At 55.3% G+C, this 20,066-nt stretch overlaps 1 protein-coding gene across 1 annotated transcript; it reads right to left on the reverse strand.

Annotated features, from left to right (window-relative positions):
* Positions 1-4,767: 4,767 nt before the first annotated feature.
* LOC127318766 (uncharacterized) lies at positions 4,768-7,229 on the reverse strand. The gene is made up of 4 exons (XM_051349249.2): positions 6,964-7,229; positions 6,751-6,856; positions 6,328-6,666; positions 4,768-6,090 (listed from the first exon to the last, which is right to left on the reverse strand). Exons 1-4 carry the CDS (start codon positions 7,126-7,128, stop codon positions 5,507-5,509), a joined length of 1,194 nt encoding a protein of 397 aa, XP_051205209.1. The 5' UTR covers positions 7,129-7,229; the 3' UTR covers positions 4,768-5,506.
* Between the last annotated feature and the right edge of the window lie 12,837 nt (positions 7,230-20,066).

Here is a 20,066-nt window from a genome sequence, read left to right on the forward strand (position 1 = left end):
TACCTGACGCGTTGGTGCGAGATGCGCAACTCCTGCGAGGGCGTGCACGAGATCCAGGCCATCAGCTTCTTCATGGGAGGCTGTCGGCCCAACACCATGCTGTGGCACAAGTTGCGCCGCAGTGACCCCAAGTCGATGGCCGCCTTGATGGCCATCGCCGACAAGTACGCACTGGCAGAGGAAGCCGGCAAGGCGCCGGCTGACATTTCACCGGCTCCAGCAAGGCGGGACAACAACAGGCCGGCTGAGCATAAGCCGGCCGAGGGCGGTTCGCATGGCAGCCGGCGGGACAACTACCGCGGCAAGCGTCACAGCGACCAGCCGGACCGCCGGTACGGCTCCGCCCACGTAGCCGCCGTGGCAGACAACGCAGCAGGCGGCAGCCGCCGCCAGAAGCAAGACCGGCAGTGGAAGCCGAAGTACACCTTTGAGCAAATGCTCGACTCGCCGTGCAAGTACCACAGCGGCAAGAACCCCTCCAACCACACCACCCGCGACTGCCACTTCATGAAGCGGCTGACAAGCGGTGAACCCCTACCGCCTCCACCCCCGCCTCCACCAGCCGGCGGGCCGGGTGGCCCAGCCGGCGCAGAAAACGCCAACCTCGAGCACCACGAGGCTAACCAAGTGCACCATGCCGGCCGATATTTGGCCGAAGACGCCGCCTACATCATCTTCACCTCCGAGCCCGAGGACAGGACGAGCCAAGAGCGCCGTTCCCTCGAGGTCAACGCGGTCATACCGCCGGTCCCCCAGTACCTAAACTGGTCAGAGCAGGCCATCACTTTCGATCGCCGTGACACACCGGCTGTCCTGCCGAAGCCGGGCAGCTACGCCATGGTCCTCGACCCCATCATCGGCACAACCCGGCGCAGCGTGCGTTTTTCGCGCGTCCTCATCGACGGCGGCAGCAGCATCAACATCCTCTACCGCGACACCGCCCGCAAGCTGGGCATCCAGGAGGCCGAGTTGCGCCCCACCCCCACCGTCTTCCACGGCATCGTGCCAGGCCATTGCTGCCAGCCGATCGGCCGGATCACGCTGGAGGTGATGTTCGGGCAGCCGGATCACTTCCGCACCGAAAGAATCGAGTTCGAGGTGGTGGACCTCGTGAGTCCCTACCACGCGCTCCTGGGCAGGCCGGCCCTGACCAAGTTCATGGCGGTGCCCCACTATGGGTACCTGAAGATGAAGCTGCCTGGCCCCAAGGGGGTCATCACCGTAGCCGGCGACTATCGCCGCTCCATGGACTGCGCCACGCAGAGCTCCAAGATGGCCTGTGACGCTGGTCATCGCCACCGAGAAGCAGCTCATCCACGACGCCGTTGCCCTCGCCAAAGCCGCGCAGACAGACATGCCGGCTGCAGGCAACCCGGCTGGGACGACTCACTTCCAGCCGGCCGACCACACCAAGAAGATCCTCCTGGACCCGGCGCAGCCGGACAAGTTCGTCACCATCGGTGCCGGCTTGAACAAGAAATAGGAAAGCGAGCTCACCAGCTTCCTCCGTGAGAATCGGGACATCTTCGCATGGACCCCAAGAGACATGCCGGGTGTGCCGAGGGAGTTGGCTGAGCACCACCTCCACGTCCGGCCTGAAGCCAAGCCGGTGAAGCAGCCTCTCAGGCGCTTCGCCGAAGAACGAAGGAAGGCCATCGGTGAAGAAATCGCCCGGCTCCTAGCTGCCGGCTTCATCATGGAAGTGCTGCACCCGGACTGGTTGGCGAACCCGGTCCTGGTGTTGAAGAAGAACGGCTCCTGGCGCATGTGTATCGACTACACCAGCCTGAACAAGGCGTGCCCGAAGGACCCCTTCCCCCTGCCGCGCATAGATCAAGTCATAGACTCGACTGCCGGCTGTGAACTGTTGTCTTTCCTAGATGCCTATTCAGGCTACCACCAGATTCCTTTGAATCCGGCCGATCAAATAAAGACTTCGTTCATTACCCCGTACGGGGCTTACTGCTACACGACTATGCCATTCGGCTTGAAAAATGCAGGCGCCACCTACCAAAGGTGCATGCAGAAATGCTTGCAGGATCAAATCGGCAGAAACGTTCACGCATACGTGGATGATGTCGTTGTCAAGACCAAGGAGACGACTACCCTCCTTGATGACCTGAGAGAAACCTTCACCAATCTGAGAAGATTCCGGATGAAGCTCAACCCGGCCAAGTGCACATTCGGCGTGCCGTCTGGCCAGCTCCTTGGCTACCTCGTCTCTCAGCGAGGGATCGAAGCCAACCCGGACAAGATCAGCGCCCTGGAGAAGATGGAACTGCCGCAGTGCCTCAAGGACGTCCAGAAGTTTGCTGGCTGCCTGGCCTCCTTGAGCCGCTTCGTCAGCCGGCTGGGGGAGAAGGCACTGCCCCTGTATCAACTAATGAAGAAGGCGGACAAGTTCGTCTGGTCACCGCAGGCGGATGAGGCCTTCCGTGACTTGAAGCGCGTGCTCTCAACCGCGCCAATCCTTGCAACGCCGGCTCCAATGGAGCCGATGCTGTTGTACATCGCAGCCACCAACCGAGTGGTTAGCGTTGTCCTGGTGGTGGAGCGCAAAGAAGCCGAAAACAGGGAGCAGCTGGTTCAGCGCCCAGTCTATTACCTTAGCGAAGTGCTCTCCCAGTCGAAGCAAAATTACCCCCACTACCAGAAGGTCACCTACGGCGTCTACATGGCGGCCAAGAAGCTCAAGCATTACTTTCAAGAACATCCCATCAGGGTGGTTGCCACAGCGCCTTTGGCGGAAATCATCGGCAGCAAGGATGCCAACGGCCGGGTTGCCAAGTGGGCCCTGGAGCTAGCCGCCCACACTATCCTCTACGAGCCACGCACAGCCATCAAGTCGCAGATCCTCGCGGACTTCTTCGTCGACTGGGCTGAGATGCAGTACTTGCCGCCTGTGCCGGATTCCACGCATTGGAAGATGCACTTCGACGGCTCGAAGATGCGCAACGGCTTGGGAGCCGGCATCGTCATCACCTCTCCTAAGGGGGACCGGCTGGACTACGTCCTGCAGATCCACTTCGCCGCATCCAACAATGTGGCGGAATATGAAGCGCTCATTCATGGGCTGAAGCTGGCCAAGGAGATTGGCGTGCGTCGCATACTTTGCTTCGGCGACTCCGACTTGGTCATACAGCAAGCATCTGGCGACTGGGACGCGAAGGACGCCAATATGGCCTCGTACCGCTTCCATGTCCAGCAGCTATCCGGCTTCTTCGACGGCTGCGAATTCCACCACGTGCCACGAGCAAACAACGAGGCGGCTGATGCCTTATCCAAGATTGGCTCAACCCGGCAAGCCATCCCGCCGGGTGTCGCCTTGGCGGTTCTCAAGAAGCCGTCCATCATACCGTCACCGGACTCGGATTCAATATTCGTGCCGGCTGACCCGGGGGCTGCTCAGCCGAACCCGGGGGCTTCATCGCCCAAGTCGGGGGCTAACAAGCCAAACCCGCCGGCTAGCATGCCGAACCCGGGGACTTCTCAGTCCAACCCGGGGGCTTCATCGCCAAACTCGGGGGCTAGCAAGCCGAACCCGCCGGCTAGCAAGCCGGACCCGGCGACCATGCAGTCGAATCCGGAAGCTCCCACGCAGGAGGCCCTGTTGGTCAGCGTATTCGAGATAAGATGCGTACCTTCATGGGCACAAGAATTCCTCTCCTACCTCACCGACGGTGTGCTGCCTGATGATAGAGTCCAGGCCAGGCAGATTGAGAGAAGGGCCAAGGCCTACACCATCATCAACCACCAGCTGTACAAACGCAGCGTAAGTGGGGTGTTCCAGCGGTGCGTCGAGCCGGCTGAAGGGATTGAACTCCTACGGGAAATCCATCAAGGAGAGTGCGGACATCACGCCTCATCCAGAGCCATAGTGGCCAAAGCCTTCCGGCACGGCTTTTATCGCCGATCGCGCGCTCAGAGACGCAGAAGATTTGGTGAAGAAGTGCAACGGCTGTCAGCGCTTCGCAAAGCAAAGACACCAGCCGGCTTCCGCCTTGAAAACCATCCCCATCACATGGCCATTTGCCGTATGGGGCTTGGATATGGTGGGCCCATTCAGAACAGCGCGAGGCGGCATGACACATCTCTTGGTGATGATTGATAAATTCACCAAGTGGATCGAAGCCAAGCCAATCAAGAAACTGGACGGGTCCACAGCCGTCACATTCCTCAAGGAAATCATTGTGAGATTCGGCTACCCCCACACCATCATCACCGACAACGGCACCAACTTCTCCCAAGGCATCTTCTCTCGCTATTGCGGGGAAATGGGAATCCGGATGGCCCTATCTTCTGTGGCACACCCAGAGTCCAACGGACAAGTGGAAAAGGCTAACGGCTTAGTCCTAGCCGGCATCCGGCCCCGGCTGGTGGAGCCGCTCGAGCGAACAGCCGGCTGCTGGATTGAAGAACTGCCCAATGTGCTGTGGAGCCTACGCACAACGACAAATCGCTCAGTCGGCTTCACACCATTTTTCCTCGTATACGGGGCCGAAGCCGTCCTGCCGACTGATATCGAGCACGACGCGCCAAGGATCAAGCTCTACACAGAAGCCGAAGCCAAAGAAGCTCGCGAAGATGGAGTCGACCTGGTCGAAGAGGCCCGGCTGCTGGCTGAGTCTAGATCTACCATCTACCAGCAAAGCCTCCGACGCTATCACAGCCGGAAGGTCCAGCCCTTAGCATTCCGAGAAGGAGACCTAGTGCTCCGGCTGATGCTAAGGACAGCCGGACAGCATAAACTGTCATCCCCATGGGAGGGTCCCTTCATCGTGAGCAAGGCAGTAGGCAATGATTCCTACTATCTCATAGATGCCCAAGAGGCTAAGAAAAACAAGCCGGACAAGGCTGACGAGGAGACTAAACGTCCCTGGAATGTCAGGTTACTCCGCCCATTTTACGCATGAGAGCAGGAATGTATGTATCCCTTGTATCCCCTTTGTGAGTTATGAAAAAGCTCGCGCCAAGAGCGCCGTTTCCGACAAGTTTTTCGCATACTTTACCTTGTTTCGCCAATTGGCTTGAACCCTCTCACGCGGTCGGCTCAGTAACGTGATCCGGTTTCCGACAGCCGGCTTCCGACCAGCTACAGACCGCAACCCGGCTGTCCGGCTGGCGGGAGTAAGGCCTAGTGAGCCGGCACGCGAAAAACGACTAAGGGAAAGAGTAAAAGCGAGTTGACTTGCAACTTTTCCCATAAGTGCCGGATTGCCGAATTTAGCCCGTTCGACTGAAATACTATCGGCCTCACCCAGCGGCCCGCTCTTGACCCGGCGACGGACCGCAAGTCGGACGTACGACCGGCAAGGGCACAGCCAAAGAGTGGGGCGGATGGGAAAAAGCGAACGAGTCGAAAGAAAGCAACTCGGCACATAATTGGTTAACAAACACATTAAAGTGTGGCATAATTAAAAGGCGATAATATTGTCTTACATCTGCACCCGGCATCCCGGGGATTTAATAAACTGTCTTGCAAAAGAACAACTGAAAAGCAGGAAATCTAAGCCGGAGGGGCATCAGTGGAGCCGGCGGCCGGGTCGTCCTCAGGCACGTCTTCCGCCTCCTCATCATCCATGTATTCTTCATCGGATGGAGGAGGGTTCGGGTCCGCGACGAAGAGGGCCTTGTCGACGAAGCCGGCGATGGTGCTGGCTCGAGCAAGGCGGGCGGCCTTGAGCTCGGCCGGGAGCTTGTCCTCCACGCCAGCTCGCCGGAACTCAAGCTGCCCCAGGTCCACCTCGTTGTACCAGGAGAGGACGAAGGACAGCGCCATGTCGGCGCCGGCGCGCGTGGCCGACTCCTTCCAGTCGAGGAAGCGGTCCGGCGCCCGCTCCATCGAAGAGATGAGGCCGGAGATGTCTTGCGGCGCCGCCTCCCCAGGCCACAGCATGGGCACCAGCTCTTCGGCCGCCTTCCGCAGCTCCCAGCCGAGCTTGGTGACGGGCTCGATGCGGGCAGCCATGGACGCCAGATGGTCCTCCATGGAGAAGTACTCCGAGCTGCCCTCGCCGGTTTCCCGCCTCCTGGAATCGCGTGCGACGCCAACGGCTGCCAAAGCCGCCTCCTGCGTCTCCGGGAAGGCCGCTGCAAGAAGAAGAAGCAAGTCAGAAACCATCAAAGCCGAAATAAGCTGAAAAATGCAAATTTTCGAAGTCCTAAACCAAAAGGAAAAGCCTGGCGGCAGCCGGCAAGAACCGACTGCCGCCAGCCCGAAGACGAGGGTAGCGAAGGAATAAGAAGTTTCTGCTGCCGGCTACCAACGAAAATCGGCAGCCGACAGCCGAAAGCCGGCAAAGGGAAGGAACATAAAGATGCACTCACCCGCCAAGCCGCGATCAAGCGCGCTGAAATCGTCGGTCCAACGCTTGGCGGTAGCCGTCAGCTCCGTAGACTTGGCGGTGACCTCCTCCTGCAGCACAAGCCGCTGCTTCTCCACCTCCGACAGCCGCCGGCTCAGATCATCCACCTTCTCCTTCTCCGCCGTCCTGAGGGAGTTGAGCTCGGTGATGTGGTTCTTCTCCAGCAGGCGCAGCCGTGTCAGCTCCTGCTCAGCCAGCTTGAGCTTGGCTGCGGCAGATCGGCCCGCCTCCTCGCTCTCGGCGCACTGCGCGCGAGCGGCTCGGAGATCCGACTCCAGCTGCGGGACCTTGGCGGCCTCAACTGCGAGGCGGCCGGAAAGAAATGTCAGCCAACTAAGATTAAAAAAGAAACAAGACATCAAGTCGAAAGAAGCATAGAGCTTACCCTTGACAGCCTCCAGCTCGCGAGCCAAGCCGGCTCGCTCGATCTTAGCCTTGTGGTAGCTGGTCACCACCTGGTTGTACAAGAAGGTGCGCCGCTCCTCAACCGTCTGAAAGAATCAGTTGTTTAGACGAAACCTGAGCCGGCTTCAGGCAGCCGGCCCACGTCTCGGAGGGCTACCAGGACAAGAAAATCGCAGAAGAAAAGAAAACACACCTTCTCGGCATCCTCCAGCGTCGCCAGCTGGGCAAGGGTCTCGGCGGCCTTGGTCTTGAGGCTGGCGCGATAGCCGGAGAAAAGCATCTTCATGGGCGCCGTGCCAGGCTGCCCCTCCCGGCTGAGTACCTCGCAGGAGTTCGCCTGATGCCACGCCCTCTCCATGGTTCCTGCCGAGCCGAAGCTGGAGTCGGAGGCGGACGGCACAGCCACCAGCCGGGCACCCTTGGCCACGTGAAGGCCCTCAGACGGGCCCGCTGCGCCCTCCGTCCTCACCAGCGCGCGCGAGTCGGCGCCCTCCGTGCGCACCGGCTCGTCCCTAGCCGGCTCCTGCCTGGTCGGCTCGTCCCTCGTCGGCTGCGGCGGCGGCGTCGCTCCGGGCGCAGCGGATGGCCCAGCCGGCCCGGTTGTCTCCGGCGCACAGGCGCCTCCGGACTCTCGTCCAACTCCACCACGGTGGGCCTGCTGCCGGCTCGGCCGCAGGCGGCGCGGCCCTGCCGGCGCCGGTCCTAGGAGCAGCCCCGCCGGCTCCGGCCCCGGCTGAAGGCGGCATGCCCCGCCCGGCCCCGGCTGGGTCCGTAAGAGGTGTCCGGCGCGGGAACATGTCGTCCAGCGTCGGCTGCCGCGTTGGCTCGACCCGCGTGCCGCGATCCGGCGCCGAGGCCAGCGGCACGGCAAAGGAAGAAGCCCCTGTCGCAGCGGCGGCGGCGTAGGTGCGCGCGAGGAAGGCTGTGGCGTCTGCTCCCTCCTCTGGCGCGGAAGCGGCGACACAACGCGCGGAGCTTGCCGGGAGCCGCCGCCCTGGGCAAACTTGATAGGGGCCCTAGCCGGATAAACAGAAAGATAATAAGCATAAAAGGAAAGAAAAGGAATCAAACAAGAAAACGAGAGAGAACTCACCCGGCCTGCTCCGGGACCTTCTTCGGCTGCCGCCGCGCTGGCTTCTTCGCCCTCGACTCCGCGGCGGCGGTGGAGCCGGCTCTCTTCGTGCCCTTGGGCGCCGAAGTCGCCGTGGTGCTTGGCGGCCTCGTGCGCAGAGGCACGGCGGGGATTGGCCCCGTGCCGGACGTCGCCGGCTCCTCCTCCTCCTCCTCCTGGTGCTCTGGTGAAGGGGGCGGATTGTGCTCCCCCTGGCCGCCTAGATCAGGCGCCTGCGGCAGGTCGTCGTCGCCGGCATGGTCGCCGGCTTGGTCAGCCGGATCGACGAGATCCGGCGTCCACCTCTTCATCGCCAGGTCGCCGTCCTCGGCGTTCTGGCGCTCAAAAACCTAGAAAGACAGAAAAACATGAGCATAGCCGGAAGTCGGCAGAAGAAAAAGGAAGTCGGCCTCGCAGCCGCAAGCCGGAAAATGGCAGAGACACGAAGCTTACCCGCGCCGGTGGATGGTTCCTGTCGCAGGGCACCAGCCCGTAGCTCCAGTCCTCCGCCAGGTTCGCCTTGGTGATGTGGTTCACCCGGCTGGCCACCTGGGCCTTGGTGAGCGGCACCTTGGACGTCCGGTTCGGATCGAACCGGCGGACATGTGCCCGATCTTGTGGGTGCGCATCTGGAGCGGCAGCACCGGCGCTCGGCGATGGTGCGAGAAGATCTTCAGCAGTCAGCCCGCCGGCGCCGGCTGTCGCGAGAGATCCCAGAGCAGGTTCACCTCGGCGTTCTGGTCCGTCGAGCGGGCGTTGTGGCTCCAGTTGATCCGGCCGACTGGAGGAGCCGGATTGAACTCCGGCAGGTTGATCCGGTCGACGAGCTCCCCCTCGTTGCGCACGTAGAAGAATGACATTTGCCAGTTCTTCACCGAGTCGACGGTGGGAATCTTGGGGAAAGGCGTACCAGGTCGGGTGTAGATCGAGGCGGCGCCGCAGGCTCGCAGGCGGCCGTCGTTGGTCTGCGCCTTCAAGAAGAAGAGCCGGCTCCAGAAGTCGATGTCGGGCCACAAGCCGGCGTAAGCCTCCATGAACGCTACGAAGCAGCTCAGGAGGACGCACGCGTTGGCCGGCAGGTGGTGCGGCTGAAGGCCGAAGTGGTCGAGGAATTGCCGGAAGAACGGCGAAGCCGGCAGACCCAGCCCGCGGTCGAGGTGCGCGCCGAAGACGACGCGCTCGCCGGGCCGCGGCTCGGGCTCCACCTCCTCGCCGGGCACCCGCGTGATGATCGACCGCGGGACTCGCCGGAGGCGCACCAGGCGTTCGATGTCGTCCTCCCGCATGTAGGAGCCCCTCCACGATCCACTGGGGGACGCCATTGACGAGGTCGAGGAAGAAGATGACCAGGAGAGGCTGAACGGCGAGGAAGAACCTTGCGATCGCGGCGGCGACAGCGGCGGCTGAGGACGCTCCGTCGAGACGCGCGGCCCCGTGGCGCCGGATTGGCGGGGTGGCGGCGGCGGATCGGTGGAGATTCGCTCGCCGGAGTTCGCCAGCGGAAGATGTTCGCCGGAGCAGCGGCGAGCTCGAGCGCGCAGAGGATAGCGATGGGAGCAAGAGTGCGAGGAAGAAGAAATGGCAAGTGGCCGCCTCGGGGCGCCCCCCCGCGGCATTTATAGCCACCCGACGCGGGCGGTTGGCCTCCAAGTGGCGGTCGTGGGCCGTAACTCCTCCCACGTCGCCGGATTTACTGCGCCGTAACTGCGCCGTAACTCCTCCCACGTCCACGACGGTTACCGAAAACGGCCACACCACGTCGCCCATTACCGCACCGGATCCGGGGGAACATTGATGTGACCAGACGAACCGACCACCGGGCCAGGCGTCAGACCGGTCAAGTCGGGCGCAGGACCCGAGGCGGCGGAGATTCCGGCGCGCCGCAAGCCGGAGCCGGACCAAAAGTTCCACTCAAGCCAAAATTCATCAGCAAGGCGGAGGCGCCATCAGATCTCGCGAGAAAGCAAAAAACTGCACAAGTGTAAAAAGCGGCCGGCTAGAAGCAGCCGGCAGGAACGAGCCGGATGAGGGCGCAGCCGGCTGAATGGAAATTCTCAGTCGGCCCCTCCAAGTGCCGTCTAATATACTCGAGAAGCCGGGAAAACCTGCCTAGGTCCTTCTGGGCGCAGGACCTTGCCAGCTTCGGGGGCTAATGTCGGGGGGAAGACCCCGGGTAGGGCAATGGACGCGGAGCAGCCGGCTGGCCACTGGCCGGCTCGCGGCAAAGGCCGGCTGAGGTGCAGCCGGCTGGCGCCGTGGCCGGCTGGTCCGGAAGCCGGCTGGCTCTAGGTCCTAGTCGGCCTGGCTACGGCCACCAATGCTGTAGCTGGGCCGGCTTCTACAAGCCATATCCGACTGGGGTTGGTACCTCAGACCGACTCGAGGCTGGCGAGTCTTGCACTGGAAGGAACCGGGTTGGTGATCCGGGTTCCTAAAGTCCACGCTGACTCCATCTTCCGTAAAACGCGGGGCACTGTGGAGCAATAGTGCCGCGCGATGGACAGGTCGTCAGGGCTTACGACGGTCCGTACCGGCTACAGTGGCTGACGGCGACAGGGACACCTCCTCCATACCGCTGACCGTGGCAGCCGGATGGGACAGGCCACGATGCCCCAACCACTCCTGACGTCACCGCCTCGGGAAGGAGCGGAAGCCGAAGCCGGCCCAGCCGGCCAGTAAACTATAGGGTCTTATGTGTAAAGTGCCGGTGCCTATATAAGCCGCTCTCCCCCCTCTCGTGCAGGGGATCGATCATTTTATTGCTTTCACCTACCTACAGAGCTGCCCTGTGAGAGAGATCATCATCTCCCTTAGCCTCTCAGGGCCAGCCGGACACAGCTCTAGGAGCACCACTGTACTGTGTGATCATCATATACACTCATAGCAGGAGTAGAGGTTTTACCTCCACCGGAGGGCCTCGAACCTGGGTACGTCGCCGTGTCGCTCGTGCCCATACCCGCTTCCGGATACCGCCGTGAGATCCCTCAGGAACCACTTCGTTTAGCCACCCTATGGCATATGCCGTGACGATACCACGACAGCTGTACCGGTATAGCATTTGGTCCGGTAAGCGGGGGTGGTGGTGGTAGTCTCCCGGCATCTTTTGTCGTGCCTTGACCCATCAATCTTTTGGTCCAGGTGCAATCTTTTGTCAAATGGTTTGCCGGCCTTCCGGGGTTTGGTGTGTGCCACCGGCATGGCTGGTCCATAGCGGATTCCATGGTGTATCTTTCATCATTCAACCGATTGTTTTTTAGGATCCGCCCATGGCTGCGATCCGGTTTTCTGCCTCTGGCTTCCGCTGGCGCCGGAATTATCCTGCACCGCGGCTACTTGCTGCGGACCATACCTTTGATCCGGAAACTCTTCCCTTCGTTTGTTCTGCCGGTTATCCTGGTACTGTTCTTGGCGCTGCTGAGGCTGGTTTGTTTGTTCCGGCTCAGCTTGTACTGTCGGTTGCATTGGGTCTCCCAATGCGTAGCTATCTGCCACACGTATCATTTCTGCCAAAGTTGTTGGCATGTTTCTCTGTAGCTTTTGCCACAGAGGTGAACCTCTTCTGCACCCGTTGCAAAACCAGGCAATAGCTTGTGCCTCGATCACCCCCTCACAGGAGTTTCTTGTGGAGTTCCACCGGGTTAGGTAATCCCGGTCTGTTTCATTGGAGCGATGTACGCACAAAGCGAGCTGTTGTGGCCTGTTTGGCCTTCGGTAGGTACTGCTGAAGTTGTTCACGAAAGCTTCCTCAAAGTCCAACCAGCCATTTATGCTTCCTGCCGGCAAATTGTTTAGCCAGATGCGCGCTGGTCCTACCAGGAAAGATGGTACAATTCTTACGGCCCAACGCCGGTTTCCTCCACCAGTGATGGTTCCTCCGCCACCGGCAACATAAACTGCGGTCACGTAGTCCGCAAGCCAGTGTTCCGGCTTAGTGGTGCCATCATAAGTTTTTGTGTCACGGGGCAACGTGAAGTTACGAACCGGTGGGTCCTCTTTCATGATCCTTGGGCCAAAACACTTGGGGCCTGGAGGACCTTCTGCCTCTACCATTTCAGACAAGTACATCCTATCCAGCATGTGCCTCGCATCCCGGTCTGGTAGGCATCTTTCGCCTAGCCGGTCTCCCAGGGGATTCCGGTAGGCTGCAATTCTTTCAGCTCCTGAATCAGCTTCCTCGTATCTTTCCGGTATCGCGGCTCTTGCCTGCCGGTACCTTGGCGGAGGCATTTCCTCTTCCACGTATGCTGCTCTTGTAGCTCGAAAATTTTGCCCACTTTCTTCTCTTCCGGCGTAATCTTTTCCGGCATAACCGTTTCCGGCATAGCCGCCTGTTGCCCCTTGGTTTTTTCTACCGGCTCATGTCGCCCGGCTTGTTGTTTTCCGGCAAGTACCAGATCGTACACAGTCGTCTGCTGTGCATTCATTTTTTCTTTTCTTTTGTCCGGATGGGGGGACGATGCCTGCCCATGGGACTTGCTTCCGGCATTCTTTGTGGAACGCACAGATTTTGATGCCGCAACCTTGTTTACTTTTGCGAGCTGCTCAGCGTTTTGCTGCTCAATCATGTCAAGCAACTCTCTAACACGATGTTGCTGTTTTGCCAAAGCATCTCCGGTAAGCGATTCACACAGCTCTACTGCAGCCCTAGCAGCTTTGATGGTTTTATCCGGACTGATGTATTTAGGTTTCTCTACGATGCTCACAGATGCAGAGGCACTTTTTCCGATAAGAATTTCCTTACGCAAATCCTGATCTAGATTGCGAGCTCTAAGTCTGTTTTCCGGTAGCCTAGCCGGATGAGCACTGACAGAAGCAAAGCCATGGGCAGCGATATACTCACGTAGGGTTAGGTTCAGCTTGCGCTGCGCCCGGATGATGTCCTCGCCCTTGGAGAGCAATTTCTGGCGCTGCAGCTCCAGCTCCGCCTGAGCCGTCGCCGGATCGATGTTCTGTGCGATGGGCGTCGCCAGCACGCTCATGGCCGCCTGGAGAGGAGTTTCCGGTGGCACCGCAGATGCACCCGCAACCACTTGGTCACGCTCAGTTGGTGGTTTGGCCATACGCGTCGACTTCGTTTGTCCAGCGCCCTCCGCCGCAGCTCCTTTGCCGGCGTCGCCTGCGCCAACGACCAGCACCTCGATGCTGCCGGCGGCGCGGCCGCTGGGAAGCGCAGATCTTGGCGGGTCCGGAGCCACCAGCACCGGCGAGAGGCACTGGCGCTCGGGGACGGTGCCGTAGTAGACGCGGAAGCTCCCGAACTCGATGGTGTGTCTCTTCTTGGGGTACTTACCACCGTTGGCGAAGTAGCCCGTGTTGTCGTTGATGAAGTCCATGTCGAGGACGCGGTCGACGAGCGCGGTGACGACACGCTCGCCGGCGATGGTGAGGAGGCCCGCCCGAATATGAACTCCAGCAAGCGCAGCTGCTGGCCCCACAGTGGGCGCCAACTGTCATCGCGGTGAACAGACAGATGCCATGGGATGGCTAAAGTTGGGGCCGAATGTGCGCTAGAGGATTCGGGGGAGGGTTTTGGTAAAGATGGATGGATTTTCGGGTGAGTTTCTCAAGAACAGGGCCTTGGCCAGAGGAAGAAGAAGAAGAAAGCTAGAACGATTTCCTCCTCGGATCTTTCTATTGCTTGCTCAAACGAGATTACAGGTTCTTCCTCTAACCTTTTTACCTGCGCGTAATGGGGGTGCCCCCTCTCCTTATATAGGGGAGAGGGTGGCTTACAGGGGAAGAAACCCTAGGAAACCCTAATGGCATCTTTGACTGGACAAACTACTTTACAAAGCTACTTTAGCTACCGGCGACGCCGGTATCTCTTTAATCAGGGGTGCTGACGTCCTCCGGTGCCTTTTGCATCATCCTTCGCCTTTTGCGTCACGGCTTCGATTAAATCTGACTCGCTTTGCTCATCTTTGTCTTCTAGCTCTGGAGAGCATCTTTGACCAGTCTTGCCGACGTGCTATGCTGGCGTGGGAGTTGGATTGCAACGGTGCCAGAAAGTAGCTTCCTTGTGACGGTAAAGCACTCGTCCGTTGGGAACCCCAAGAGGAAGGTATGATGAGTACAACAGCAAGTTTTCCCTCAGTAAGAAACCAAGGTTTATTGAACCAGTAGGATTCAAGGAACACGTGAAGGTTGTTGGTGGCGGAGTGTAGTGCGGCGCAACACCAGGGATTCCGGCGCCAACGTGGAACCTGCACAATACAATCAAAATACTTTGCCCCAACTTAACAGTGAGGTTGTCAATCTCACCGGCTTGCTGTAAACAAAGGATTAATCGTATGGTGTGGAAAATGATGTTTGTGAAGAACAGTAAAGAACTATGTTTGCAGTAGATTGTATTCAGATGTAAAAGAATGGACCGGGGTCCACAGTTCACTAGAGGTGTCTCTCCAATAAGAAATAGCATGTTGGGTGAACAAATTACAGTTGGGCAATTGACAAATAAAGAGGGCATAACAATGCGTATACATATCATGATGAGTAGTGTGAAATTCAATCGGGCATTACGACAAAGTACATAGACCGCTATCCAGCATGCATCTATGCCTAAAAAGTCTACCTTCGGGTTAGCATCCGCACCCCTTCCAGTATTAAGTTGCAAACAACAGACAATTGCATTAATATGGTGCGTAATGTAATCAACACAAATATCCTTAGACAAAGCATTGATGTTTTATCCCTAGTGGCAACAGCACATCCACAACCTTAGAACTTTTTGTCACTGTCCCAGATTTAATGGAGGCATGAACCCACTATCGAGCATAATTACTCCCTCTTGGAGTTACAAGTATCAACTTGGCCAGAGCCTCTACTAGCAATGGAGAGCATGCAAGATCATAAACAACACATAGATGATAGATTGATAATCAACATAACATAGTATTCCATATTCATCGGATCCCAACAAACGCAACATGTAGCATTACAAATAGATGATCTTGATCATGATATGCAGCTCACAAGATCTAACATGATAGCACAATGAGGAGAAGACAACCATCTAGCTACTGCTATGGACCCATAGTCCAGGGGTGAACTACTCACACATCGATCCGGAGGCGATCATGGCGATGAAGAGCCCTCCAGGAGATGATTCCCCTCTCCGGCAGGGTGCCGAAGGCGATCTCCTGAATCCCCCGAGATGGGATTGGCGGCGGCGATGTCTCTGGAAGGTTTTCCGTATCGTTGCTCTCGGTACTGGGATATTCGCGACGAAGGCTTTAAGTAGGCGGAAGGGTAGGTCAGGGGGGCTGACAAGGGGGCCACACGCTAGGGCGGCGCAGGCCCCCCTTGGGCCGCGCGGCCCTAGTGTGGCGGCGCCTCGTCGCCCCACTTCGTGATCCTTTCGGTCTTCTGGAAGCTTCGTGGAAAAATAAGACCCTGGGCGTTGATTTCGTCCAATTCCGAGAATATTTCCTTACTAGGATTTCTGAAACCAAAAACAGCAGAAAACAGCAACTGGCTCTTCGGCATCTTGTCAATAGGTTAGTGCCGGAAAATGCATAAATATGACATAAAGTGTGCATAAAACATGTGAGTATCATCATAAAAGTAGCATGGAACATAAGAAATTATAGATACGTTTGAGACGTATCAAGCATCCCCAAACTTAGTTCCTACTCGTCCTCGAGTAGGTAAACGATAACAAAGATAATTTCTTAAGTGACATGCTATCATAATCTTGATCAATACTATTGTAAGCATATGTAATGAATGAAGTGATTCGAAGCAATGGTAAACTGACTCAACATAAAAGTAATAGAATGGCCCCTTCGCAGAAGGAAGCAGGGATAAAATCATGTGCTAGAGCTTTTCAAGTTTTGAAATCATATAGAGAGCATAAAAGTAAAATTTTGAGAGGTGTTTGTTGTTGTCAACGAATGGTAGTGGGCACTCTAACCCACTTGCCAAACAGACTTTCAAAGAGCGGCTCCCATGAAGGACGTTATCTCTACCACCAAGGTAGATCATCCCACTTCTCTTTTGTTTACACATGTACTTTAGTGTAGTTTATTTTTATTTTTGGGTGACACTCCTTCCAACCTTTGCTTTCACAAGCCATGGCTAACCGAATCCTCGGGTGCCTTCCAACAATCACATACCATGAAGGAGTGTCTATTTATTTTAGGTTTATTTAGGTGACACTCCTCCCCACCTTTGCTTTCTCAAGCCATGGCTAACCGAATCCTCAGGTGCCTTCCAACCTTTCACATACCATGGAGGAGTGTCTATTTGCAAAATTAAGTTGCTTACTGATGAATCAGAGCAAAACATGTGAAGAGAATTGATACGTCCCCGACGTATCCATAATTTCTGTTGTTCCATGCTTGTTTTATGACAATACTTACATGTTTTGCTTGCACTTTATGATGATTTCATGCATTTTCCGGAACTAACCTATTAACAAGATGCCACGCAGTTCCTGTTTTCTGCTGTTTTTGGTTCCAGAAAGGCTGTTCGGGCAATATTCTCGGAATTGGACGAAATCAACGCCAAACCTCCTATTTTTCCCGGAAGGCTCCAGAACACCGAAGGGGAGTCGGAGAGGGGCCAGAGGGCCACCAGACCATAAGGCGGCGCGGCCTGGCTTGGGCCCGCGCCACCCTATGGTGTGGAGCCCCCAGGCACCCTCCTGCGCCGCCTCTTCGCCTATAAAATCCCTTTCGACCTAAAAACACCGTACCAATTGACGAAACTCCGAAAGACTCCGGGCGCCGCCGCCATCGCGAAACTCCAATTCGGGGGACAGAAGTCTCTGTCCCGGCACCCTGCCGGGACGGGGAAGTGCCCCCGGAAGCCATCTCCATCAACGCCATCGCCTCCGCCATGCTCCGTGAGTAGTTCCCCCATGGACTACGGGTTCTAGCAGTAGCTATGTCGGTATACTCTCCCCCATGTACTTCAATACAATGGTCTCATGAGCTGCCTTACATGATTGAGATTCATTTGATGTAATCGGTGTTGTGTTTGTTGGGATCCGATGGATGATACATTATGATTAGTCTATCTATAAAGTTTGTGAAGTTATTGTTGCTGCAATCTTGTTATGCTTAATGCTTGTCACTAGGGCCCGAGTGGCATGATCTTAGATTTGAGCTCTATATTGTTGCTTAGATTGTATCTACAAGTTGTATGCACATGTCACTGTCCGGAACCAATGGCCCCGAAGTGACAGAAATCGGGACAACCGGAGGGGATGGTAGTGATGTGAGGATCACATGTTTTCACGGTGTGTTAATGCTTTGCTCCGGTACTCTATTAAAAGGAGTACCTTAATATCCAGTAGTTTCCCTTGAGGCCCGGCTGCCACCGGCTGGTAGGACAAAAGATGTTGTGCAAGTTTCTCATTGCGAGCACGTACGACTATATACGGAAAACATGCCTACATAATTAATAAGCCTGATGTTCTATCTTAATGCTTTGATTCCTATCAATTGCCCAACTGTAATTTGTTCACCCAACACTTGTCACTTATTGGAGAGTTACCACTAGTGTAGATCGCTGGGAACCCCGGTCCATCTCTCATCATTATATACTCGTTCTACATGTCATTGGAAGTAGTATCAACTATCTTCTCGTGCCATCGCTCTCATATTGCTATTCTTACACTCTTTGTATTCTTTGTTACTACTGCTCTCATATTACTATTACTTTCACATCACCCCTGTTGCTAGTGCTTTTCCAGGTACAGCTGAATTGACAACTCAGTTGTTAAGGCTTATAAGTATTCTTTACCTCCCCTTGTGTCGAATCAATAAATTTGGGTTATACTACCCTCGAAGACTATCGCGATCCCCTATACTTGTGGGTTATCAAGACTGTTTTCTGGCGCTGTTGCCGGGGAGGCATAGCTCTACTCATAAGTTCACCTGGGGAGTACACTCTACCTCTCTCTCTGTTTTATTTTATTTTGTTTTGCTTAGTTTACTTTTGTCTAGTTTATTTGTGCTTAGTTTATTTTTGTCTAGCATTATTTTGCGTAGTTTACTTTTGCTTAGTTTATTTTTGTCTTGTTTTATTTGTCTCATATACCCAAAAATCCATAAAAAATTGAAAAACCGAAAAATTAAAAACTGCTGTTATGGGAGAACCAACAACCTACTTGGAGCTCATAGAATGTTATAATAATTATAGGAAATCAAGAGCTGGTGAAGTAATGAGTGCTATGATAGAAAAAGTGAATACAATTGCTAAAATCTTGCTTAAACGCCATGATATAAACTGTTGCTCTCAACAGGATACTAAACATCTTAAATTTCAATGTGGCTTTAGTGAGGAATTTTTAATTAAAAACTATAATCGGAATTGCTATATTCATTATGGGTTCGAAGAGGTAGAACAATTTGTCGTGTTTATGGGAGCCTCTGAGATCGAATCCTTCATGGTTGAGAATTATGAAACTTGTGTTGTTTGTAAGGACCTTAACACTAGTAGGAAAAGCCTCATCAGTGGCGCACGAAAATTCGATTCTGTGGCGCATGGAGGGTGCGCCACAGAAACGTCGCCACAAAAATAAGCTTTCTGTGGCGCACCTGGCCGTGCGCCACAGAATTAAGGTTTCTGTGGCGCACTTGTTGTTAGGTGCGCCACAGAAAAGGGTGCGCCACAGAATTGGTTTTTAGTGCGCCACAGAATTTGCTTGTATTATACACGATTTTGTTCTGCCTGCTATACACATGCAGTTTATAGACAGCAATACAGATACACAGGTTATATACAGCAACATTCAGATATAATATAAATATCATGTACATTGCACAGATATAACATAGACATCATCATCACATTACTTAGAACCCGATCGAGATACATATATAGTGGCAAGTGTCAAATGTTTTGCATACAACTCTTAATTCATACAAAATTCACAATTTCAAGATACAAAGTAGTCTTCATCCGGTTCCTCCTTTGCTCCGTCATCTCTACCCACCAGGCTCACTTGCATCGGGGTCCTTCATCCAGTTCCTACTATGATGAAAATGGAAGAAAGTGAGACCAACAAGTCCGATGCACAAGAGAAATGGAATAAATGCCTCATACATTGTTGGTCAACACAAATATTAACATTCAGGGACGGTGTAAGTGAGACCAAGTCCGATGCACAAGAGATTGATATTTGTGCTATCTTACCAGACTCACTTACGCCGCCCCGAGTGTACGGTGACCAAACATTTTAATCATCGGCATTTTGAAAATCTCAAAGCAAATGGAATGACAAAATGGAATAAGTGCCTCATACATTGTTGGTCAACACAAATATTAACATTTAGAGATGGCGTCAGTGAGGCCAAGTCCGATGCACAAGAGATTGATATTTGTGCTATCTTACCAGGCTCACTTACGCCACCCCCAAGTGTACGGTGACCAAACATTTTAATCATCGGCATTTTGAAAATCTCAAAGCAAATGGAATGACAAAATGGAATAAGTGCCTCATACATTGTTGGTCAACACAAATATTAACATTTAGGGATGGGGTAAGCGAGGCCGAGGTAGGATGCACAAGAGATTGATATTTGTGCTATCTTACCAGGCTCACTTACGCCACCCCCAAGTGTACGGTGACCAAACATTTTAATCATCGGCATTTTGAAAATCTCAAAGCAAATGGAATGACAAAATGGAATAAGTGCCTCATACATTGTTGGTCAACACAAATACTATGGTCAGAAACCATAGTTGCGGTATACACCGCCGTATACTTTGCGTAAGGGCCCCCTTTCCCGGTTGGCGTTCCGTCAACGGGTGCTTGACGACACAACAACGCCGATCTGCATCTCCGGCGCAGAACCACGCCGATCCCTCGCTGTCGATCGTGAACGAGTCCTTGATGCAAAGACCGTGCCGGCCTGCCCAGCATTATGCCGGGCCGTGTTGCCGCGCTTCCAAACCGTGTGTCCACCGATCGACACGGCACGAAGCACGACAACGAGGTCGGCATGATGCTAGGGAGGCTGGCACCGTCTTCGCATTAAGGACTCGTTCACGCATCGACGGCGAGAGAAGAAAAGTGGTGCTGCGCCGGAGAGGCATGTCGGCGTTGTTGTCTCGTCAAGGACTCGTTCACGGAACGGCGGCTAGGGAAAGGGGAGCTCGTCTACAAAGTATATTGCGGCGTATAGGTGACCAAACATTCTAATCATCGGCACTAAAATGGAAGAAAGAGCCAAGTG

This window comes from Lolium perenne, chromosome 1 (genome assembly GCF_019359855.2).
Source record: "Lolium perenne isolate Kyuss_39 chromosome 1, Kyuss_2.0, whole genome shotgun sequence".
Lineage (NCBI taxonomy): Eukaryota > Viridiplantae > Streptophyta > Magnoliopsida > Poales > Poaceae > Lolium > Lolium perenne.

Coding starts and splice junctions, on each gene's coding strand:
- LOC127318766 (XM_051349249.2), bottom strand. CDS start 7,128: ATGGAGAGGGCGTGGCATCAGGCGAACTCCTGCGAGGTACTCAGCCGG. Junction 6,857..6,963: donor CGCTGGAGGATGCCGAGAAG/GTGTGTTTTCTT, acceptor TGATTCTTTCAG/ACGGTTGAGGAGCGGCGCAC. Junction 6,091..6,327: donor GCTTGATCGCGGCTTGGCGG/GTGAGTGCATCT, acceptor TTCTTCTTGCAG/CGGCCTTCCCGGAGACGCAG.